The 25,288-nt window shown below is 27.4% G+C and overlaps 1 protein-coding gene across 2 annotated transcripts in view; it reads right to left on the reverse strand.

Annotated features, from left to right (window-relative positions):
* The window catches only part of LOC107173201 (scavenger receptor class B member 1-like), an 88,971-nt gene that overhangs the window by 13,277 nt on the left and 50,406 nt on the right, over positions 1–25,288 (reverse strand). For both annotated transcript variants that reach the window (XM_015523635.2, XM_015523636.2), the window contains exons 2-3: positions 15,643–15,734; positions 10,979–11,142 (exon numbers count right to left, since the gene is read on the reverse strand). In XM_015523635.2, coding sequence (XP_015379121.1) covers positions 10,979–11,142; positions 15,643–15,734 — 256 coding nt within the window. The remainder of the gene's footprint in view (positions 1–10,978; positions 11,143–15,642; positions 15,735–25,288) is intronic.

Here is a 25,288-nt window from a genome sequence, read left to right on the forward strand (position 1 = left end):
TTTTCCATAAGAAATATTTATAAAAAAGTACAAAATACCGGTTTAAGATTATGTATTGTAGTGTTGTGAATAATTCAGTACTTTAAGGTAGATAGCTGTTATTATAATAACTAAAACAAAATGTAATTTGATAAATAAATTAATTATAATTCACATCATACATTAAGGCCATGAATTAATATTTGATATTGTTGTATATTGACGTTATAATGACTGAAATGCATTTCTATAGCGTCTTAAAATCTTAAATACATAATTACGGTATAGTAATATATACAAGCTGTAACAGATAGAGATAACTTTTGGAAAAACTTTTGTTCAAATTAATATTTTTTAATTATTTATTTATTTTTTGTTCATTAAGTGATCCTAGCGATACATAACATTTTTTTTTTTTTAATTTTTCAGTACTGAAAATAAAAAACTTAAAAATTGATAAAAAATGTTTTGGTTAAATTAAAAATAGCCTATTTTTGAATTTGATTATAAGAACAATTTTGATGGTAAAAAGATTTATCTAAGTCAAGTAACTTATTTTTTAGAATTTTTTTAAAATTAAATTTTTTTTTTTGGTTAAACTAATTTGGAACGTAATAATTTATTTAAAAATATGATTTTTTAGAATTTACTGACACGAATATATTTCTTAAATTATTTACTTATCATATAATATTAGCAATTTTTGTCATAAGTATAATTAGCATAATTTTTTTTTTTGACAGGTCTTTCTATTACACTTTGTATAGGTATATGACACTAACCGCAGTTATTGGATATCATTATTATTTCACGAAATTACTAATATCATATATAATTGATATATAAGTGTAGGTACCTATATAATTAATTAATTAAGTTAATTATTAATTAGTTACTGACTGATATTTACATTCTAGAAGACAGATACAAGATTTAGTTATCTCTTTTTGTTTACTTCATCACAAGCTTTGTATAATAATTTATATATATAATTGTATATATGTATAATATATTTGTATATAATTTCAAAGCATTGATGAATATCATCTATTTAAAAAAATATGGTAAACAGAACCTTATTTACGTGAATATATTCAAGTAAAACTCGTGTGCAAGTTTTGCGTGGGAATATGACGGGTACATCTCAAAAATAATAGAACAAATTCTCTATTTTATTATAGGTATACCTAACTACCATACTTATCTGTGTTTATCAAAATCTCGACAAATAACGGGGAAAATAATCGTTTTAGCAATGTATACAAAAAAATCTGTTACAACCACATCACAATTTGTCGTAATATTTTTTTTTCTTTGAGAGAGAGAGAAAAAGGGAATATCTATGTGTAATTCCAAATTCTGAAAAATATCAAATATTTTATATAATCTCTCCAACAACCATATTTTTGAAAAATTGAATTGATATATTTGTGTTATTTATGGTCAATTTATAAAAAACTACTTTTTACACTAATCACTTTAGTGTTCACTAACTGAAGGTACTTAAGTTCTCTTGAGTGTCTAACATACAAAGCATTATACTCAATTGCGTTGATTGATATTTTACATTGGAAATGTTAAAAAAAATCGTAACGATGTATCATCAGTCAGAGATTGAACACGCCGACAATGTACCTAAATATGCATATTAGCGCTTCATGCTATTATTAATATTATAAACTCCAGCTAATAATCATGTAGTTGATGCCTTGAACAGTTTAAAAAAAAAATAAATAATTATTATTCATGGACCATGATAAAATTGCATCTAATGTGTATCGTTGCGTTTGTTCTCGTGCAAACTCGATCACTTACTTATACGGCTATACATATAATATTGTTTGACCCGCATCTTCTTTGAACCAAAACTACATACCAATTTGATTGGTTAATGGAAGTATTAATCTGAAACGCTTTTACATTTTGTCCGATATAAATTGTACAAAAAGGAAGATTTACTATACACGAACGTGGCCGGTTAGCTTACATCTGGCTGCGCTTACAATTTACAAAAATTTCGCGCCGTGTTAAATAACATAAAATAATTTTCAAAACAAAATTTTTCACAATCTGTTAGAACAAAAATATAATATCTGGAACTGATTTTAATTTTTTTTAGTATCCAAAATAAGATCACTAATTTACTGAATTACCTTAAAAAAAGTTAACCAAACTACGTATATGCTATATGCTAGATATTGATGTACAGAAGCACGTCAATCACAAATATAATACGATTTAAATTTCTACAAGTCACTTGGCAACAAGGATTAATGAAATCATATTGACGATGACATTTCAATACTTAAGTATTGACGTCATAAACAACCTCTAAGGATGGATTGAAAAGACGTTAAACAGTTCACATATATCTAGGTACTATATACCGTATAATATGTAATAGTATTTCAAACCAAGAAATGCTGTGCAATGATAAAATAACAACGGCAACAAAAACAAAAATTCATCAAACGCCAAATCAGTATATTTGGTTCAGTTGTTTTAGTATAGATAAGTATCTCTATTCTAATAAAATGGAATATTACACAAAAATACAAATATTTTTATTCCAGAAATGTTTTATACTAACCAATAATAATATGATAGGTACTTATGTCGCGTTCATGATTTTAAATTGATGTTAAGAAATACAGAGGTGAAAATCACTTTTTATTTCTAAACTTATATACATTATACATTATCTCTAATAGGTATAGGTACTAACTATTTGGTATTTCTAATTGATACGAATCCTGAAATGTTTATGCTGAATACTATTTAAGTTTTTATAGAAACATACATACATTTAAAATGTATTACTAATTGATCTGTTCGGATTAAAAGTTTATATTACAAGAAAATATGTTGATAATATGGAACTTATACAGCTATAATTCAGTAGAGTTATAAACTAATACAAATTTCAAAAGGTTTAAAAAAATAAAAAATAAAATACTAAAGGCCCTCTAATCTCTATTCAATGTTTAATATAAAGATCTTACAAATTATTTAAATTATGATTTTTCAAACACACTTGAATATAATGTAATATAACCCTATGTATAGTTAACCTAACCGAAAAGCAGAGTTTTAATTTTCTGTAGTGGAATTTTACAATATTATTATTCCTAATATGCGTACCATCTAATATTGATAAATGAAGATGATTTTTATACAGATATAAGTGTATAACATCCCTTTAATTGATATTTTACTGTATACAATGTATAAATGTATAGTATAATGTCTGAGAAATAATAATATATTGATGTTAAATTATCAAAACAAAATAAAAAAGATTTGATTTTTTTTTAATTTGTTTAATTTATGACGAATTGCCAACCCTTTGCTTGAATATAAATTATAGTATTGATACACTTATCCCTGTACTATAGTATTAATACACTTATCATTGTCCCGTAATTCAATTACTTCCTAAGGTAGTTTCCGCCGTCTCGGGTTCAATCAAAACGCATCTGCGTCCGAGTGTAGCGCTAACTACAACTGCGGAGACGTTATTGTACCTAATATGTTAATCACATCGTTATCTATCTATATATTAATATGTATGTGATAAGTAAAGTAAAAATACGGTACTTATATTTATTTTATTGTACGTTACCATTTCTACATTTTATAATATATAAGCATAATAAAATTTGCATAATCCCCCGTTTTTTTTCGACAAATTTATTATACTTCCTTCTAAATATAGGGAGCGTTTAAGTACCGTTTAAAAATTGTAATATTCGTAATATGCATGCAAAATATTATATTTCAATGTTATGTTAGTGCAATGGTTTTTTAAAAAAAAAAAAACATTTTATTAATATTTAATCTTTCCCGTTTCGCAGTCAGGTAGTATATATTATCATTAAGCCTATTTTATTTACAATGCGATGAGGTGGTTCTACGCGATCGTATTCAGATGAGACAAATCTATAAGTTTTTTTATTAGGTACCTAAGAAAACGAGAAGCATCACACGGTGCGTTCAAGTGATCATTTTTAAATTAAAAATCGTGAAATGTGAAATATTATTCATTACATAATGCGCCTACATGGCTACATAATATGATAAATACGCTCTTTAAATTATATTACCTACACAGTGTATACATCTTTAAAATATAACCGTAGATAATTAAACTTGTTCGCTTTGACTTAAGTGTGTATTTTTTATTAACTATATCGTATCATTATTTAGACGCGCTACAGATATAATTTCGGGCCCCCGTTGTAGGCTATTAATTTAATTAGTATTTAAAATTCAACATTATAAAAAACATGTTCTTATTCAGTTAAGCATTAATTAACAGGTATTAATGTTTTACACAAGTACATAGTATACATTTTGTACTTTATACACTTATTTCAAAAATGATGTTCGATTTTAATGGAAATAAAATCCCCTAACCGTTGATAATTGCAGATAGATTAATAGATCATAAGCACCGTGAATACGCCTGAATATACCGAAATGACTTACTGTCGGTTGAAACTTACAATAATTTTCATAATTCTAAATAAAATTAAAATTATAATATTATTATCATTTCATATTCATTTCGGTTCAAATAGTATAAGTTAAGTCGATTCGTCTTATTTTGTTGTTTTATTACATATTTTTTAATACCTTTATGCCTAAATATATATAGGTATATATTGAATAATAATATTAACATCTATACGCCGGATTTCTGATATACAATATACAAATATTAATTAGAATTTAGATTAAATTATTACATGAGCGTAGTATTGTAAGAATTTGTAAGAATTAATTGAATTTAAATTTTAAATACCTCTGCAGGGGATATTGTATTATATCAGTGCATTGTTCTCTCATCATATCAATATAATATAATCGTTATTTTTTGTTTGTTATATTAAATAGTTATTATACTAATAGCTTATTATGCCAAAAACCATAGATTATAAATAACTACTCATTTAATAATAATAGTGTATTTTAATAATCTTCTAGTTTTTAAACTGCATGTAGAAGTATAGACAGTAATGTATAATGTATATTTAAATGAAACGTTCAGCAATGAACGTTTGAAAATCGATATTGAAGTTCCAACTTATCGAATACCTACCTATTTGAGACAAAATTGAAAATAGAGACTTTTTAAGGAAAACTAGGAAATATGCATAAAATCTGTATTGTTAAAAAATCACTTTTGTATATAGTTTTTAAACATTAAGGTGAGTCTCATTGGTCTTATTGACGATATTTTCTATACGTCAATAAAGAATTCATATTTTGACTACCGTAATAAAACTTATAAGATAAAATCCAATAAAAAATTTATCTTATTATTAGGCTTATATTTTTTATATAAAATAATTAAAAAAATTTTAATTTATCAATAACTTAGCATTGCATCGAATTTTTTTTTAAATTTAATTAATACCTAACTTAACTTAATTACCTACATATAAAATTATTACGTGATGTATTTATTTCTTAATATTGCGATTACTGATTTGAGATGATTGCATATGGCTTTAATTAAATATACATTCAAATAATACTCTATTGCTAGATTCCTAGAACTTATATGAGAAGTACTGGCAACATAGTTTATTCTCCGGTCCTCGATACCATAGGAAAAAAAAAAGATTCCTAGAACTTATTCATCCGTAATTTAATATTTATTTTTATTTTTTAGAATCGTTAGAAATCAAAAAACATAAGGAAATGTTGGGACTAAATATCACAATAAAGCTTGCATAAGAAAAATCAACTGTTTTTAATGTTAGAGCTAGGTAAATATATTTTTCATGATACTATAATGTATAATATATATTTAAACATGATATATCTCGTGTAATATTGTTTATTAATGATCTCGATTTCAATTTATAATTATTAATATATAAAAATAACTAGACGTTTATGTTAACATGTATAATATATATTATTTCGGTATAATGTGAAACTATTATACACTTATGAAATTGCTAATTATTATGGAATACTAAAAAAATCCATCCATAAATACTTGGTTAAATTTAATATAACATATTATATTTTATTTTTGTGTGATATAATAATAAAATAAAAATATACTGATGCAACATGATTGTAAACGACATACAAAATTTAAAATTAACTTCGGTACCAAATGCTGAATTAATTTTTATACTCGGCTTAACTTAAAAGAAGTTTCCGAAGAATTATCTAAATTACACGCGTTCAATGTTTTTCCATAGATTATTTATGTATCTTTATTTTATTGATACATGACGTGTATTGATTTTGAACGTATATTCAATCATTTTTCTTGATATTCAATATCTGTTTCAAACAGTTAAACAAATATTCTTTTAATCATTTCTCAAAACCACAGTTCAAATATAATATTTAATTAAATAATATAATATTGATTTTAAAATTATAAATTTCTACTTCGACAACTAAGGTAATCAAAGCATTACACTTGTATACCTACACATTTACATTTTAATAATAACTTATTCAATTAAGAACTGAAAGAAGAAAAAAAATCATCAAATACATTTATCACCTATATTTTTCAATATTTTATCACCTGCATAAATTTTGTGTAGTATTTTAGGTATTCATCATTACATTTGTTTTTTTAACAGTATCGACTCTATCGGCCATCTGCAGGATGCAATTAATCGACTTCAACTGATAAATATTATCGGTATACTCTATTGCATACTTGCATATATCTTAAATTCGCCACCTAATTAATGAATATAGATATCTAACGATTATAATATTATTATTTAATATTATGAATGTTATACTTATAATGTTAACGTGTATTTTTTTTTTTTGTAATAAACTACAGCGATGAATCAATCCTTCTATTACCTATAATATATATGATAATATAGAATACGCAATATGATAAAAATAGTTTAAAAACGTTAATCGAAATCAAAAATTGTAAAATTTAAAATGTGTGACGATGGCCCTATTTCATTGCATACTTATCGAGCGTAAATACTCACTAATTAATATTTTTACACAGTATTTATCAATATCGTCTATTTTATATATTATCCATATACACTACACAGCGTACATTTGTAAAATAAATGTATATACGTAAATAGTTGAGAAGGTTAATCCCATATGAATAATATTTTAGCAGCAGCGTATATGGAATAGCTTAAGATATTTATATATTGCTATTAAACATGCACCATGACGAATATTATACCCATAATGCAATCTGTCTTGGGATTAAAATAATATATTTTTTACAAATATAGTGAATAATTAAGACAAGTTTTGATATTATAGTAATTAGGCAGGATTTAATGATGAAACGAGTAAAAAACATATTTTATGTATTGTTTTACATGTTTCCATTTTCTATCTTCGTTATTTTATGATTATAATTATCTTTTCTTAATCTGAGTTCTGTATATATAAACATTAACTGTGGCGTGATATAACTACACGATAGTAATGTAGGTATCCATTGGCATGGTAATTAGTAAGGTTACTTAATTTTTATTTTTCCTCAAACATTAAACAATGAAATATTGTAATCTGCGAGAAGAAAATGTAATTATATTTTAATAACATATTGTATCTAATATTTCTAATTGTTTAAATTAATTATACTGTAAAAACAAAGTCTTTAAAAGTAACAATAATAACAATATTATCTAATATCTAGCTTTGAGCAATAAATAGATAGATATAGGTAATACAGATATCGCATAATGTCGAGCGTGGTTTTATTTTGATCGTGTGTTGTTGTACAATCAATTTTTCCGATCGGAAATAAAGTTAGTGATGAAAAGTATGCACATAAAAAGATATATTGAATAATATATTGTCATTTTAACGCCTATTCTCTCCCAGTCAGAAAATGTTGCGAATAGGTACAGTTACTAGCTTATATTGATCCAAACGATTTTTCTATTGAAATTATGTTGATGGTTATAACTTTATAAGCAAATAAAGTAAATAAAGATTACATGTATTTGCAAAAGCAAATCAGTTTATAAATAAGAAACATCGCATAAAATTATACGGGTATTTAGTAAAGAGTATGTCATAGAAATAAAAAAACTATTATTGTTTCTACTGTCATCTAGTTTACCCCGACATTTTAAATGAAAACACTTTTGGCAGTTTAACAGATTTATTTAATGCATTATGCCAAGATAGGTATTTAGTAGGAATCCATTAATTTTCAATTAAAATTATTAATAATTTTAATTATATTACAAGTTTGCTATTGATTCGTAGATAAAATATATGATTAATTTAAAGTGTACATTTACTAATTAGTAATAATTGTAAAACATAATAAATCAAATATTGGACCGAATCAATTCTACTTATATGGGTAAAGATTCTTTGAATAATCTAATGTATCAATACGTAATTACATTTTCAATGAGATAGGAGTAAATAAAGAATCCTAAGAAAAAAACCAACAGAAAAGAATCCTAAGAAAAAAAACAAAATAAAAGAATCCTAAGAAAAAAAACAAAATAAAAAACCAACAGAAAAGAACTATAAAAAAAAAAAACCAAAATGATAATATAATAGAGGGATTAATATACCATAGACATTATACGCGCGAGTTCCTTTATCATAGATAATTACAGGACCTAATATATAATTTGCGTGTTATCAAATATTATAAAAAATGTATATACATTCAAATAAAATATTATTATTTTTATTTTTTCTAATTAATGCTATAAGTGTTATAATATAATGGTAAAAATTATTATATATTGTAATCATATATTAAAGATGTTACAGAAAAATATATGATATTATATTTTTTTATTGAATATAAGTTATAAGATCAGTATCTAAAAAGTAGTACAATTTTCTATTACATACATCTTAATTTCAAAAATTCACCGTAGATATATTATTGCTTTTAAAAATAAAAATAACTTAAATAACCTAACAATATAATCAGGCAAGTCTGACAAGTTAATATATCAAGATAGTTGCAATTGGAGAATATGAAGATCATATAAAAAAAGCAGTAAATTGGATATCGCTTTGCTGTACAGTAGGTTACAAGTGGGTTACTGTAATGGATGGAATTAAATTTGAATCCAATGCTATTATATTATTGTATACGAAAAACGATTCTGAGTGGAAACGGTTTATCTGTCTAGGATATATTATAGATTATTATTAGGTACCTATTAAAATATTTGACTTTCCAGTGGAATTTTTTTTCCACCCCGGGACGACGGACTTCGCGTCGCGTCCCGGCTTCCCTCTCGATCTCGGCTGGGGGTCGTTACGAATCGGGAATATATATATCGTTAATATCTTTTTTGATAAAAGTAGACAAAATTATAAGGAATCTTGAATTGAATTTTCAAATCTAATTTTTTCAAAAGAAAAATTTTTATGAATTTCTATCTAAGATAATTTGAACATTGCCATAATTTTTACGTTAGAACTTTAGATGCTTATAAAAAAAAAAAACTGTGCCTATGTATTTTTAATATTTTTTTCAACTGCTATTGTAGCAATATGTTGGAAGCCTTGTATTAAATGTTCAAGCTTTACTACCCCAAAAATACATTTTTATCGATATTAATTTAAAAAAAACTAATAATGATCGAAAATTACATATGCCTATAAATAGTTCAACTTTAGTCGAAATTATTTGAAAATCACATGATGGATAGAATAATATACTTATATAAACATTCAGTGAAAATTTCATGTACGAATTTAATTTAATTTCATCGTATCTATGATCGTTTGTTTTAAATTTACATCAAAAACCAAAATCGATTTTGTCGAAAACTGACTGTTTGCGAAAAAGCGCAAAATACTTCAATGTCAGGGATAAGCTACGGGGTACTACGTGCCTCAAGCGTGGTCATCCTCACGATTCCGTATCATTACACCATTAATAATTAGTTTATTAAATTTTATTTTCTACTCTTTTGTACCATTATTTATTTATTTGATAGATGTAAGTCCTAGTAATTTTTTTGTAAATATTTGTAATAACTATATGCATCATAATTTGTATACTGTAAAAAAAGTTTATTTTATTTTATCATTAAGTGTTATATGACATTGTCAGAACATTTAAAAAAAAAAGTTTGGTTTTTTTTTCTGTTGGATTTTATGTTTGTATTTTTTCCTTGATAAATAAAATATGGTAGGACGGACAGTGATAATATATGTCCAATGTTATTTTACAATTTTACATTCTAGGAATAGTATAATGTTGTTTAATAATTATTGCGTTTATACATTAAACCAAAGTTGAATCTGCTACGACACTGTAAATGGCTACACTAGAATCGGTTTTCCTTATTTTATGTGACAGAAAATAGAGTATTAGTTTTCTTTAAGTTTTATCTTCACCATCAATTTTAGTTCTTATATATTTGAGGGGAATAATTATAAAATATTAAAATTCATGAAAATCGAATTATAAAACAGGTACAAAATCATGATTATTTTGAACTAAATTAAAAAAAAATTGATAAATATTTATAATATAGATATAAATCAAAAGTAGAAAAGTCACTTTGTTGTGTAGCAGGTTTCGAGTATATTCCTTTTCAACCATGTAATTTATGACGTAATGTTAACTTATTTAATTCATTAATCTATCATGGCATACCAAAAATAATTCTATGCGGAAATGTCGTGTCAGAACTCAAAAATCATAAGAATATTTTATGATTTATATGTATTATTATTGGAAATTAATCTTTTATTCGTAATATAAATAATGTCAAACTTAATTTAACATTGCATTTGATACAAATATTATATGATATATTGATATATTATTGTTATTCGTTTGTTGGTGTAAGTCAAGCATGTTAAGTATTATTTTAATTTCTTTTTGTGTTTTTGTATACGACCCGTACTGGAACTTTAATATTGCTCCAATTGTAAGAATGTAATATTTTAAAATATGCAACGCTGGCAATACTGAATACATACGTTTTTATTTTTTTTGTAGATAAATTTAACATCATTCAATACACACCTATAAACATATGGTCCGACTTCTTGAAACCGCAGTTTTTCGTCTCGACCAGACAAGAAATCTTCACGATTTGTTACGTTGAATATGTATACCTTTAGATAAACGGCTGCTTCTGGTGTTTTCCACATCTCGAACGTCTCGTCACCTTTAACCATTACGAGTTTCTGAAAACGATAATTATTCAAATGAAAACATAATATTTTCCCAAGTTTATTATTCAATAATCATTTTAATATGGACAGTTGATTATCAATTTATCATATTGTATCAAAGTCAATGAATTTTATTATTTGTATAAAGTAATTTTTTTTTTTTTGTTATTGACCCCTGCAGTGAAAAAAAGTAAATACGTAAGTACTATATTTGCTTGCAGGAGGTTGCGGAATCCTCATAACCGGAAAGAAAATGATATTCGATTTCAGGGTTAACATCGCCGAAGGTTGAAAAATATTATATAGGTAACGAAACAATACCTATATCAACGAATAAACGAAGAAGTCGGTAAATATATTATATCTTACATCTGTATATTTTACATTTTTTTGTATTTTCGATAAAACATTCAAATTTTTTGTAATCGATAATTAATTATTATTTATCAAATTAAAATATGTAAATTTTATTGTTGCAATATTAAATAAGGTACATTTGTTAAGTGTTATCTTTCTCCTCTTGGCTAAAACAAAATATACAAAAACGAATGACATGTTATATAATACACTGAATTTCCGGAAACTTTTTTGTCACCATATTATATTTCAGACTCAGAAAGGATTCATAATATTTAGCATTTAATTCACGAGATGATAAATAGATACACTATTCAAAATATGTTGATAGGTACTTCTTTAATTTTACGTACCCAATCATTATTTCGTATTATATTTTACAGTTTTTTCGTACATTGAAGCTTACAATATACATTATAATGGTACATTAATTGCTAATCATAAAAAAATAAAAATGTATATATTCATTTCATACATTAGATGCATATATGAATGTGTTAATTTTGAAGGGACGTGCAACAAAGAAGATAATAATATGGATGATATTAATGATAACGCCGTACAATTGGCAGTTTACTGGATGTATAAAATATAACTGCGAAAACGACCGGATACGAAAAGAAGAAGAAGAAATAAAAAAGCGGGAAAGTGGATGTCACTCTGCTGTACAGTATAGGTTACAAGTGGGTTACTGTAATGGATGGAATTAAATTTGAATTCAATGATATTGATATATTATATCATTGTATACGAAAAACGATTCTGAGCGAAGACGGTTTAGGTATCTGTCTAGGATATATTATAGATCATTAAAAATGTTCAAATCTTAGATTTAAAATAAATTTTTTTTATGAACTCCTAGCTTAAAATAATTTGTGAATTTTCGTGATTTTTACGTATGTTGTCAAAATTAAAATTTGAACGATTGTAAAAAAAAAATTGTGTCTATGTATTTCTTTTATTTTTCAACTGCTATTGTAAAAATATGTTTGGAGATTTGTATCAAATTTTCAAATCTTGGATATAAAAGGAAAATTTTTTATGAATTTCTAACATAAAATAATTTGAACATTGCGCCGTAATTTTTACGTATTTAGTCAAAATTTTAACTTTAAATGCTTATAAAAAAAAAATCTTGCCTATGTATTTTTAATATTTTTTAACTGCTATTGTTACAATGTGTAATAATAAAAATAAAAAAATAAAATCACACATCATGGTAAAATCAATACATTCATCGCTCCGCTCAGAATCTAAAATGCATGTTAATTTTTTTTTTAACCGTCCAGCGACGGCTCTCCAGCTAATATTCTATAGAAAAAATTTAAAAAAAAAAAAACAAAGTTTGATTGTTTATAAATGCGATAATTTTTTTTGTGCCATCAAAATATTCATATTAGGCAGTAGGAACTTTACAGGAAGAAATTTAATGTTATAAGTTAATAATACTATGACGAGTCGAAAATATCGTTTTAGTTTTACCTAACTAAAAAGAAACTAACAACAACATTTCTTGCTTCAATAATGTTAGTTAGGAACGCTATAAATTTGTACTAGACAATTATGAATATTTTAAGTAGGTACTCGGTAACAAAAAAAAATATTATTATTATTACTATTATTATACTAATATAAAAAAATATCAATTATATTATGCACATCTAGATGCGATGCTGAAACGATCAATCTAATTCTTTCTCGACGTAAATTATGTAAAAATACATGACGTTTTGAGGTTTACAGCCTGCAGTAAAGGTACATTATAGACTCATATGGTCATTAAATTGTGTTACTGAAAACTGGTTACTAACTACTCGTACGTATAGGTATAATGCAAACAACTATACAGTAACTGAATAGTGTTATTATGTTTTATAATTATAGGTCGGTACTTGGTATTATGCGTTTATATTGCTGAATTTATATTATTATTATGACCTGAATCATTTCCGATCATCATTTGAACAAATCGTCAAATAATAAGTAGGTTCCTACTCACATAAATTTATAATATGGAAAATTACAACAACAGCTAGATTTAAAAAAAAAAGTTATTATTATTTTATTTTTATGTACTTCGTACCACTTTATATAAATTGCTATGTATATACTTATATATTATGACGGGATTCGTCGGACAACGCATCGGGATAACCCCGGTGAATAAGACGTGTCTGGAGAACTGGTATTGCCTACGATTCACTCTTGCGGTCATCGCGGTTATCTCCGGATGTGCCGCAAGAAATATTTTAAGAAAAAAAACAAGTTTGATTCAACGACGGCTCACGGTATAATAGGTGGGAGGTTTATATGTTTTTGTTATTTAACTATTTCAACTGTGGCAGTGCTGAGTGATTATTTTAATTTTAATTTTTTTTTAATTATTTATGCGGCTAGCCGCATTAATGGATTTAAGATTTCCTGAACGAAATGCATTCTTTGCGTATCTAAATATTACTTATGATATACGCCTAGGTATAAATTATGTACACCTCACGTGTATCTACGGGGATCATTAAACTATGTATGATTCAAAGTAGTAGACTTGGAGAATTAGTTTGACCTTTACAGATCGCCAAAACGCGTTTGACTCCATCTGGCGATTGTGTTTGGAATTCTGAACGCGCTTGCTGCAGTTGGGGTATGTCTAATAAAACGTCTGAAACTCTGAAATGTTCGGATATGAATACAATGATGTCAATCGTAGAGTTTAATATAGGTAGACACTATAATTATATGAACGTCAAAGTCATGTGTATTATATAAAACCACAGTGTGATAAATTCAACCACGATCCATCCTAATTTTTCCTTTAATACCTAATGAATTTAAATAAATAGGATTGTTTGAATTGCGTGTATACTTAATCAGCACGATGTAAATTATTTAGATTTTTTACAGTAAATAGACAGAAAGATAATTTTTAACAAATCGGTAGGTAACTATAGTTTCTGGGGTTATTAAAATGAACATACCTACTAAGGATGGGCTTACACAAATATTAAATAGGTGTATGTAATAGTATTTACTCAAACGTTTCAAACAATTTGTACGGGCTATAAAATGTTTATGGGTAAATTATTATTATTTATTAAAATTCACAAATCAATAAATCGTCATAGCCCTTACAGAAGCGGACTGCCTAGGAGAGTTGGGGAGACATAGATATAGGTACTCTGGGCTGCTGAAAATTATAAGCATTTAGGCCTGTCCAACAATCTAAGCTGAATCGTGTTATATTATTAAAATATTTGTCATGTTATTAATATTAAATAGTAAACTTAAAAGTGACAAACATATTTTTTTATTACATCTATTAAGTTTTGACGACAATCTCAAAAATTTTTAAAAACTACTAGAAAAAAAAGTATTCTTTATTCAGGTTAATTTCAATAATAACTTAAGCAAGTTAAAAATCATTTACAATAGATTCTGTTCATCGATTGGAAATTCGGGATGAAAAGTTCGAGGCTTTTATGTAAACGAGTGTAAATAGCTGTTGAAAAAAGTACAACTTAAATTAATATTAGAATATATGAAGTATATTTTTCTATAAGTATAATAATATTTACTATTCAGTTAATTAAATAGTTATTTAAAAAGAAACATAAAAATGTTTTTTAGCTATACGTAAAACTTGTTAGCTAACCGTTTTTCTTGTTAAATATAAGTATAAGATGTAAAAAAAAAGTACCAGCAATAAGTACAGATATACAATTTTATTTTTATTTTTTAATACTGAATTTTGAAAATTTAAAAATTTAAATTGTGCTATTTTTTTTATAAATATATAAATTCTAAATAGCTGATTTCTTAATATATCTATACATTTTGATGATAAAATGTTTATTTTTTAAATTTTTTTGAACTATAAATTTTGTTTGAAGTAAATTAATTTGAAACTAAATAACATTTTACAAAATCTTATGTATTATTTTTGGGAATTTCCTGAAATTAGTATGCATTCAATTTTCACATTTTTGTCATATGTTTAACTAATATCAATTTTTTATTTTTATTTCTCAGGTGTTTCTGCTCTACTGTATATTATATACATTATACAGTATATATATACACATATTATAATATATAAGATATATACATAATACCATAATAACATTATGGCTGTCGCCGGATGACTTCCGTATAACTTACCCATTTGAGTATTAATTGAAATGGATCGAACACGGCGATTAGTGTACCCAAAAAGAGTGCGGAAAAACCAATTAGCATCAACGATATCAAACCTAGAAACAAATTGAACAAATTTATTAGCAACGTAATTGTGTGATATTATAATATTTATTATTTCATACTAAGTGTAGTATATGCATAAATTTTAAATAAATAGCCTATTGTTAAATCTATGATTAAAACACAATATTCAAATCAAAATACAAAGCAATATTACCAATATTATTATGACTATGTATTGAGAATACAAATATTATTACTGAAAATTACGGTTAAGTTAGGTAACGGATATTATTTGTCCCTAAAAATGGTGTGATGTCACCGACTTTTGGCTGACATGAAATTGGACAGTAATTTACAAGCAGTTATAGTTTGTACACGTTTACTTAATTACCTTACAACTTATTTGGTCACTTGTTCATAACTCATTTACGAACAGATTATGAAAATATATTTTTCATCATTATAATAAATATATAATATCGAAAACTTCAGCTACGATCGTTGTTCATGGTCATTCATCATTTGGTTTTCCAGTCCTCAGGGATCGATTGAAATTTTAATTAGTTAAAAATATTATAGATTATGTAAGATACAACCATAATAATTAGAGAAGTATAATTATTCGTCAGGCTAAGCTACAGCTATCCAATTTTCAAGAGATCTGTTAAATCTAATTTTTAATTTGGTAAATACGACAAACCGTAGGTATATCATAATCCATATAGTCCGCATTAATATTAAGCATTACCATTACCATTAAGTCCATCTCGAGTAAATGGGATTAACTGTTTAATACATACGACCTAGGTAGAAGGTACCTATAGTATATAGACACACACTATATATAGTAATTACTATGAAATTAATATAATTTACTAAAACATAACTATAGAACCGTTATGATAGTAGATAATAATACGGTGTATTGGTATGTGCTATGTAGATAAAACAAGCAAATTTCAAATAAATTCAACCACATTATTTTTTAATAATAAAGATTGACGGTTAAACGCATATACATAGGTGAATATATAACACAAGGGCGGATGTTTCTGGAAATAAATGTTCTTATACTACAACGTAGTCAATCATGTGAGAGACCAACGCGAAATTAATTTTATATTATTATTTAAATTGATGATGTGCAGCAGGGGCCACGAGCAGGGTGGAAGCCATGCGAAGGAAATCCCCAACTGGCCTCACGGTTGAATAGAAAAAAAAAGGCAAATAGTAATTACCATGGAATTGATAAGATTTACTAAAACATAACTATATAAAACCGTTATGATAGTAGTTATAATAATACGGTGTATCGGTGTACGCTGTGTAGGTACAACAAAAAAAAGCCAGCTTTTTCAACAACATTATTTTTTAATAATAACCATTGATTATGAGACATTGAGACGCCTATTGGTACTTGTACCTGTAGTTATCTAGGATAGGTACCTATATAATTGATAATATAGTGAACATAGTTAGGTAATTAAAAATAGATTTCATCAATTATTCTTTACAATATAATATAATGGCTATATTAAAACATCTAGACCCATAAAATATTATAGCACCAACTAGCTAGTACCTACAACTATAATATTTCGTATCCTCGTCGTTATTTTATATTACTTTAACTGTTCTCGGGAGAATTTTTTGGATACTATAATATGGTTTACAGTAATTATTAATATATTCACTCATCGCCTATAACACTGGATAGTAAAATTCAGTACATGTTCAATTCAGCATTTTCCTCGTATGGATTGTGTGGACATGGGAGAATTGAACGGTCGTTGAGAATAATTCCCACTTACAACACAATCGCATACGAATCACCACCGGATCGGTATAGATACCTGCCTACATCAGATGTCATAAAATAGGTAGGTACGTCAAACATCGTGGCGCAAGTCGAAAACTATTGATACAATATTCACAAAATCGTAATCCTGTCATATAATATATCAGAAACGATCGCGAAACAGTGTAAAATATTGTGTTTATAGATGCTTGCACAGTTTTACATTATTGACATTTTGACAACACAGCCGGCACACATGCACTCGGATTTGCAAAATGTATCACGTGATAATGTTATAACTTATAATTTATTCTATTATTAAAAATTTTAAATTCTGAATGGCTTTTAGTTATAAAAATTATTATTTACGTCAAAAGTTAAATTGGCAAAATGTGAGTGTGGTCAACCAACTGATGAGATGGCATTGCTGGCATTTTTCAAAAATGTTGTTTATCACAGCTCCCAAAGGTAAATAAAAAGTATAATTAAGTGATAATAACGTTATGTGACCTTGTTTTATTTGATACCCGGATGTTGAGTCAGATTCTCAAAGACGTGGGGCACATATAAGGCTATTCGCAACAGTCAAAATATAAAGAAAATTCATAGAAAAAAAACAAAGATCTTACGTCTTTACTTTGAATAATCCAGGCTAAGAACTTGCAGTAGGTATAGTATAGGTACATACCATCATCAGGTCCATACTGAGGGTATGTGATTTTTAAGGTAATATCGCAGAAAATCTGACGAGGAATCTATTTAGAACGATCTGAATAATGGCTATCTTTGTGCTGTTCGTTATTGTTTCATCGAATTTTGAAGTCAATTGAATGCGTCTGCAACCTATCTATTATTATCGGCGTCGGTAATTATTAATAATAAGTGTATATATATTATAATGTCCTGATTGCGAGCATCAAAATGTAATGTTTTCAAATCCCATGAGCATGTGGGAAGACGATGGATTCCTTTAAAAAAATCTGTATATATCTTCACACGTCGATGGTGTATTATAATAATAATATGGGCCTGACGACGGAGGCGCCATTTTGTGGCGTGGGAGCAGTGGAAGAGTAGGAGGCTCGTGAATTCGTGAGAGCGTGCTTTAAGTATTGATGAACTGATCAATATGATCATATTATTTTATACGAATCGGTGGCTATCCTATACGTAATTTCTCGTCGTATGTTATTGTGTGTACTCATTTATATTTTACCCATATATTACTGTAGTATTATACTTGGAAAATAATTTTAGAACCAGTCGATAAATTTTAAATCTGACACGATTTTTTCAAATCAAACCAACACGCGGTATGGTGGATCTCGATGCGCGTATTAAATAAGGTACCTATAGGTAGGTAAATCATTTTTTATGTTCAATTCTACAACCGACATTGGCGGGCATCTGTACTATCAACATTCAACAGACTACATACATCAAATTTTAGATGCATATACCTATGTTCCTAGGTTATTGTATTATGTCCTAAGCTTTTCGCACAAATGTACCTATGACGTAGCGTTTATTAAGGGCATGTACCGTTTCCGTCAATTTAAAAAGTTCAATTCCTGTTTCCGTCAATATATCTGCTTTAGTATAATTTATTATATGTTAATATTCTGTATTAATTGTACATGGTTTATGTGATAACATTTAATAGTAAAAAGTAAATTTATAACTTATAATAATAAAGTTAAAGACACTTATTCATAAATAGGTACAGTAATTTTATGTAGAAAAAAATTTTCTCATCTGTACAGTAATTTCAATCTTATCGATTTATTTACGATGATTCCATATTTAAGTTATATATATATATACATATATATTATGTTATACAATATGTATAAAATACCTAATATACATTGTATATTTGTATGTATGTGTGCATTTAAAATTGACACTATCATAGATTAATGTGTACAACTATCACATATCGCTTGTTTGTATTTAACATTGTCTTATGTACTATCACATCATGTATATGTATAGATACGTAGTTTCAGTAAATTAAAATTAATTAAAATTTTTTTACAATCCACGATGAACTAAAACGCTTAGGATTTATGAATTATGTAGATTTTTCCTTTTTTACAAAAAATATTGAATATATTATAATAAATATTCCATAGTAGGTAGATTGGCGGGAACGGGAATCGAACCTTTTTTAAATTGGCGGAAACGGGTGATGGCGGAATCAGTCATTTCAAATTTTGGGCGGAAACGGTTAATTCCTGTTTTTAATATTCGAAACAAAAATGATCGAAATGGTAATTATTATTACTAATTAATTTGACATTATAATATAGATCGATAAATCACACAGTATTTCAGTGCCAGGGAGATTGAGTAACGTCATTTGAAAAAAATACGTGAATATTATTGTGTTTTTTTGCACCTATTTTGAATTAATATAATAGATTGTAAGTATAGCGGACCTGTTGACATCATTCTTATTATTTCGTCTGGTTACCTGTGCTAACCGATAAACTGGATACATTAGAAAAGTATAGATACCTAATCACAATAGAACTTAAGAAACTATGATACCTAATCACAAAAGAACTTAAAAAACCATTATAATAATTAAAAAAAAAAAACGGTAGTGTACCATTATTATGTGTGTATTTAGATACTTATTTTATAAATAATATATTTTTTTTAAATATTCCAAATTCTTCATTATTTTATTACATTTGTCACGGGTAATTTTGTAAGCACCACATTACAAGGTCGTATAATCGTATGCGTAGGATAAGCAATGAAAAGCAATAGGCATATCGGAAACGCACGGTAGCAAAACTACGGAAACCTATAATAATAATGATAACTAACAAATCGGAATCAGCTGTTTTCAAAAAGAATAGACTTAATGATTAGATATAATATCAATATGCACACTGTATCGGATGTTGCTGGCTGATTGCGATCGCGACTGTACCAGTATTCACTGTAATAAACATAACATTATGTGCAAATTGAATCAAGCCCGAGTCCACAGTGTATAAAAATTGTGACGGTAAGTGTAGGTAAACACCAAGATCAAAAAAGTTAAAAAGTCATAATACTTTAACTATATTATAAAATGGTTATAATATCATTATACTTATAATTTGTAATATTGTATTATGTATTACATGTTATGTGTGTAATTTGATTGCAGAAATCATTCCAAAAGTTATTCTGACTACATTTTTTTACTTCAACAACCTAGCCCTAACCTAATAGATATATTTAATTTTAATATTATTATTTTTATTCGTCTTTCATTGTAATCCTACCGAACATACTTATAGTTTAGTTTTTAGATTGTGCTCTGTTATATGTGTTGATACGTAAATAATTGTGAACACGTAATAGTTAGGTACCTATCAAGTTATCTTCCAATCAACACTCAACAGTCATCGGGGGCCTTTGGTTATTTAGTCCTAAGTTAAACTTATAATTTAAAAGTTATGGTTTATGCACTGTGTTATTTACTTATTTATTTTGCTTGCTGGTATGGATCAATATATTAAATGCAAACATCAAAGGATGAATTTGTGGTATATAAAAAAAAAATAATGAAGAAATATGAATTAATTATAAAATGCAGCTCAAGGCGCACGACAACATGCCACATGCCAAACAGTATATCCTGTAACAATTGTTAGCAAAAAATATATGAACATTTGAAACTTTTCTAAGGGTTCAGCGCCGACTCCCTACTGAAGTGTCGGCTGTAATAGTGTAAAAAAAAAATTAATATAGATCAGCGTAACTGGGCTGAATTCTGCAATATATTAGTTAATAATAATATTTAGTAAATAAAATAAGTGGATCTAACATGAATAAACAAATATTTATAATATATTTAATAATTTATTATAAACGTTTTTTTTTATCATTGAATCGACAAATAATCAATTAATACGCCGTATATCAAATAACTGTAAGAATTATTCATGTCATAATTATTGCGCTAGATATAAATAAAAACACGAAATAACCAATAGAAATTCGAAAACAAAACATTTTTTTAATTTAGGGCGTTAATAAACTGTGAATATTATTTTTTTTATGAATAGATAGTAGTTAATGTCTATCATAAATTACACAAATTATAGGTAATTACTTATAGTTGGAGTAATTATTGAATAATTTTGACCAACGCATATTATATGCGATTTAATTTATTAACACTATTTTGTATTATTGAATAGATAATATATTAATATGTATAAATATGCAGACATGCTATATTGTACTTATTGTAATGATCGGTAATATATGTATATTTCCTAAAAAAGTACATTTTATATACATGTTCTAACCATATTTTAAACTGACTTGGATTTAAATATGAATATTTTAAAAAACTATTTGATTTTTAGTCTAAGGTGAAATAACGATATGACACCATTCATTTGTATTATACAAATTGTATATGTTACATAATTTTATATTAAAGACTTCTCGAAATAAGGATTTATACATTATTATTTATGAAAGTCCTTATACGCCGACAGTTTCCATTTTTTGAGCAGTGTCTAAAGTTTATTTAGTTGTGTACATTATCATAAATATCGCATAACAATTCACCTCAGCAGCTACTGGAGACCTATTGCAAGTGTTTTACAAGAAAAATGGTCGCCACGTCCGAAGAACGGTTTCAAGCCTTGCATACCATCGTCAAAAACCTCAAATACATTTGGTAATAATTCGTTACTCCCAGACAGTGTTTGGAAATTATCATGCATATTCCAGAAGGCTTTTAATGAAGATTATATTTTTAAAAAAATCAATAAAAATTGTCATAATTTTAAATGGGACGAAATTCAAAATTATTGTTAGTTGTATCTCACAGTTATCGTACCAACGTGTTTGCATTCGGGATGCTGTAGATTCCAAATTCGCCAACGGAAGAGAGTCTGTACATCGAAAGCATCAAAATGGACGTAATCCCGCCAATTATACACGCCGATAAACATTTAGCAAGCTTTGTTCATGTTTTCAACCACGCCCAGGCTTGGATCACGGCCATTAAAGCACAGCGACCGCGGTTACAGAGACTCGCATCAGCGCGCGTATTATTATAATAGTTGGTAAAATATATATATACCTACTACCTATTGGAATGTCTGCGGTTGTGGTGCACTGATAATCATACGACAAAGTATATTTATGTATACCTACATTGTAATAATACATTATGATACCTAGCCACCTAGGAGAATAATATTGCGAGTATCGTGTGTTATTGGTCAGACCATTCGCGTCCGGGAAGGCCGCCGCCGTCGGTCCTGTTATATTATCATGGTGATTTATAAATAAAATAATAGATAATAGTAATGTATAAATTAAATAATTAAATCTCCGACGAATGGACAATAGATGTATAATAATATATTAATATGAGTATATTATCATATAAGAGGAAAAAATAATTACTAGGGCTAGTTTTTTTAATCATAATTGTATAACATTGTATATTACTTGTATGTCGACAAGTATCAACTGTTTCCGTATAGTCGAATTGATATGTTATTTACAAATATTACAACACTCGGTTGATGCAGTATAATATGTTAATATGTGGCTTAGTGAAGTGCAATCTGCGGAAACGCACTGAGCGTACGTACCGGCCGCAGTTGCTAGCTCCCGGATGGGTGACCACCCGGGATTTTTAGCGATATATCCTTGCCACACATACACAAACACGTGTTACAACCCTACCCCAAGGGCGTCCATTGGGGAGGGCAAGGGAGACATGTCCCTCCCCTGGCTTTTCCGTGTCGATGATACATGTATATAATTATTATACTATTATATATATTATTATTATTTATATAGACACGGATCTTGGTCTGTAGTATAAGAAAAATAAGTACGCTTCGCCGTGTAAAAACGTGTTTAAGGTCTACTATGACGGAGCAGCGACTATCTGGTCTATGTATACTTAATATACATAGACAGAAAATTGATGATTTAAATTTAATTCAAGGTGTAGTGGACGAATTTTCAAAAAACAAAAGGAATTTACAGTTTTTGTTTTAATGTTCATCGATACTATTTTTTAAGTATTTATTCTAGTATAGTAAGTTATTGTATTAAGTTAAGTTATTGACACTTATAGAATTAAATAATAAAGTGAACTATTTATTTTGTATATTTTATTAAAAATTGAACTACCAAGTCTAATTTATTTAATAAATAATTATATAGTTATGATAAATTAATAAATACTATTGTATATATATATATAAAAAATATGTTAATATATTATATCCATTTGAGTTCAGTGTAAGTTGCTTCGTATCCACAACGACGATTTGCTTGGGGGGGGGGGGGGGGATGAGTTATAATAATTATGATTGCTAAGACATTTTCGACAAAACCGTGAACACTGTTGATTGTTATTAGTTATTGGCGTTATTGCTTAGACTTTAAGACAGTATCGGCCAAATGTTTCATGGTTTTAGGAATTTCACGTGCTCAACATTTGTGTTGTACCTGACCGAAATATATTGCTAGGTATTCCTACGATTTCTAAAGGATGTATACATAATATTATATAGGTAAAGTGAAATATTTATAGTGCAACATTTTAAGGGCAAACATAAAATAGTTGAATAGAATAATTTAATAAATATGGTACTATTATAAATAAATAATTATATCGTAGGTAAATTTTAATGACTAGAGATTTATTATATGTGTATAGGTAATAAATATTTACATCGCCCTGCGCCAACGTTTTACGTTCAAACTTTTGGACAGCACTATATTTTGTTTTTATTGATGGGGTGGTAGGCAGGGAGCACGATCAAATATGACAGACCTTTATCTCGAGTTGAGACTAGACAAATAGGGTGCACCCTGCAGGGAACTTCGAAAATTTAATCGCCGCTGGAAGTTTCATAAAATTGACGATTTTGTACGAGGGTAAATAAATCCATTTTGGAAAGGGTAGTTTTGCACCCACCACTGCTCTTTATCCGGCCATGGCTACCATATAGGTTACCTTGACTGGGTTCAAATTTGAAAAATAATTTAACTCCTGCATAAATATAATAATATAAATTATTCCGATGCGGTATGGCCGTTGTTAGTAAAAAAAACTTTTTACGTTATAATCACCGGCACAATATGATTTTCAAGTCGTTCATCATATAAGTAATCGCCTAATGGGCACAACACCAACTACATATTATTAGTTTATCTCGTATAATAATATAATCAGTTAATGGGTCGCGCACGCGCATATTACTTTCATGCAGATCTGCAGTTAAATATTATTTTTACATTGTACCTATATTGATCCGCATGCGAGATTTACGACGCGTGCGTGAACTTGAACTCGAAACCGGTGACGACGGTAAAACGAAGAATAAACGACTCGAAAAACTGCTTTCGCATATATATACATATGTATGTGTGTATAAATATATATATTATAATATACTTATCGTTTGTTGCAATTATATACGTATATCCAGTCACGTTACTACACCATCATATGATGTAGGCAAACCTAACCAGAATGTCGTGGGATCAGAAAACACTCGCAACAACGGCGTCCTCTGTAGATTGGCCGGAGTTGTGTCTAGTGTCTACAATGTAGTGCTCGACCGTTCGACCATTAAATAATAACATTAATGAAATTTGATACGAATCTCGTTATTGTTGCTTTGTCGCTATACACGTTGGAACGACGAGACAAGTCGCATAATTAAGTATTGAGGTACAGAGTGGTATGCGTGGTACATTGCAAATCTGCATACTATATTATCAATAAAAGAATCAACGGTGGTTTTACGGTAA

Source organism: Diuraphis noxia, unplaced genomic scaffold (genome assembly GCF_037042655.1).
Source record: "Diuraphis noxia isolate RWA-SAM2 unplaced genomic scaffold, SU_Dnox_SAM2 contig0001, whole genome shotgun sequence".
NCBI lineage: Eukaryota > Metazoa > Arthropoda > Insecta > Hemiptera > Aphididae > Diuraphis > Diuraphis noxia.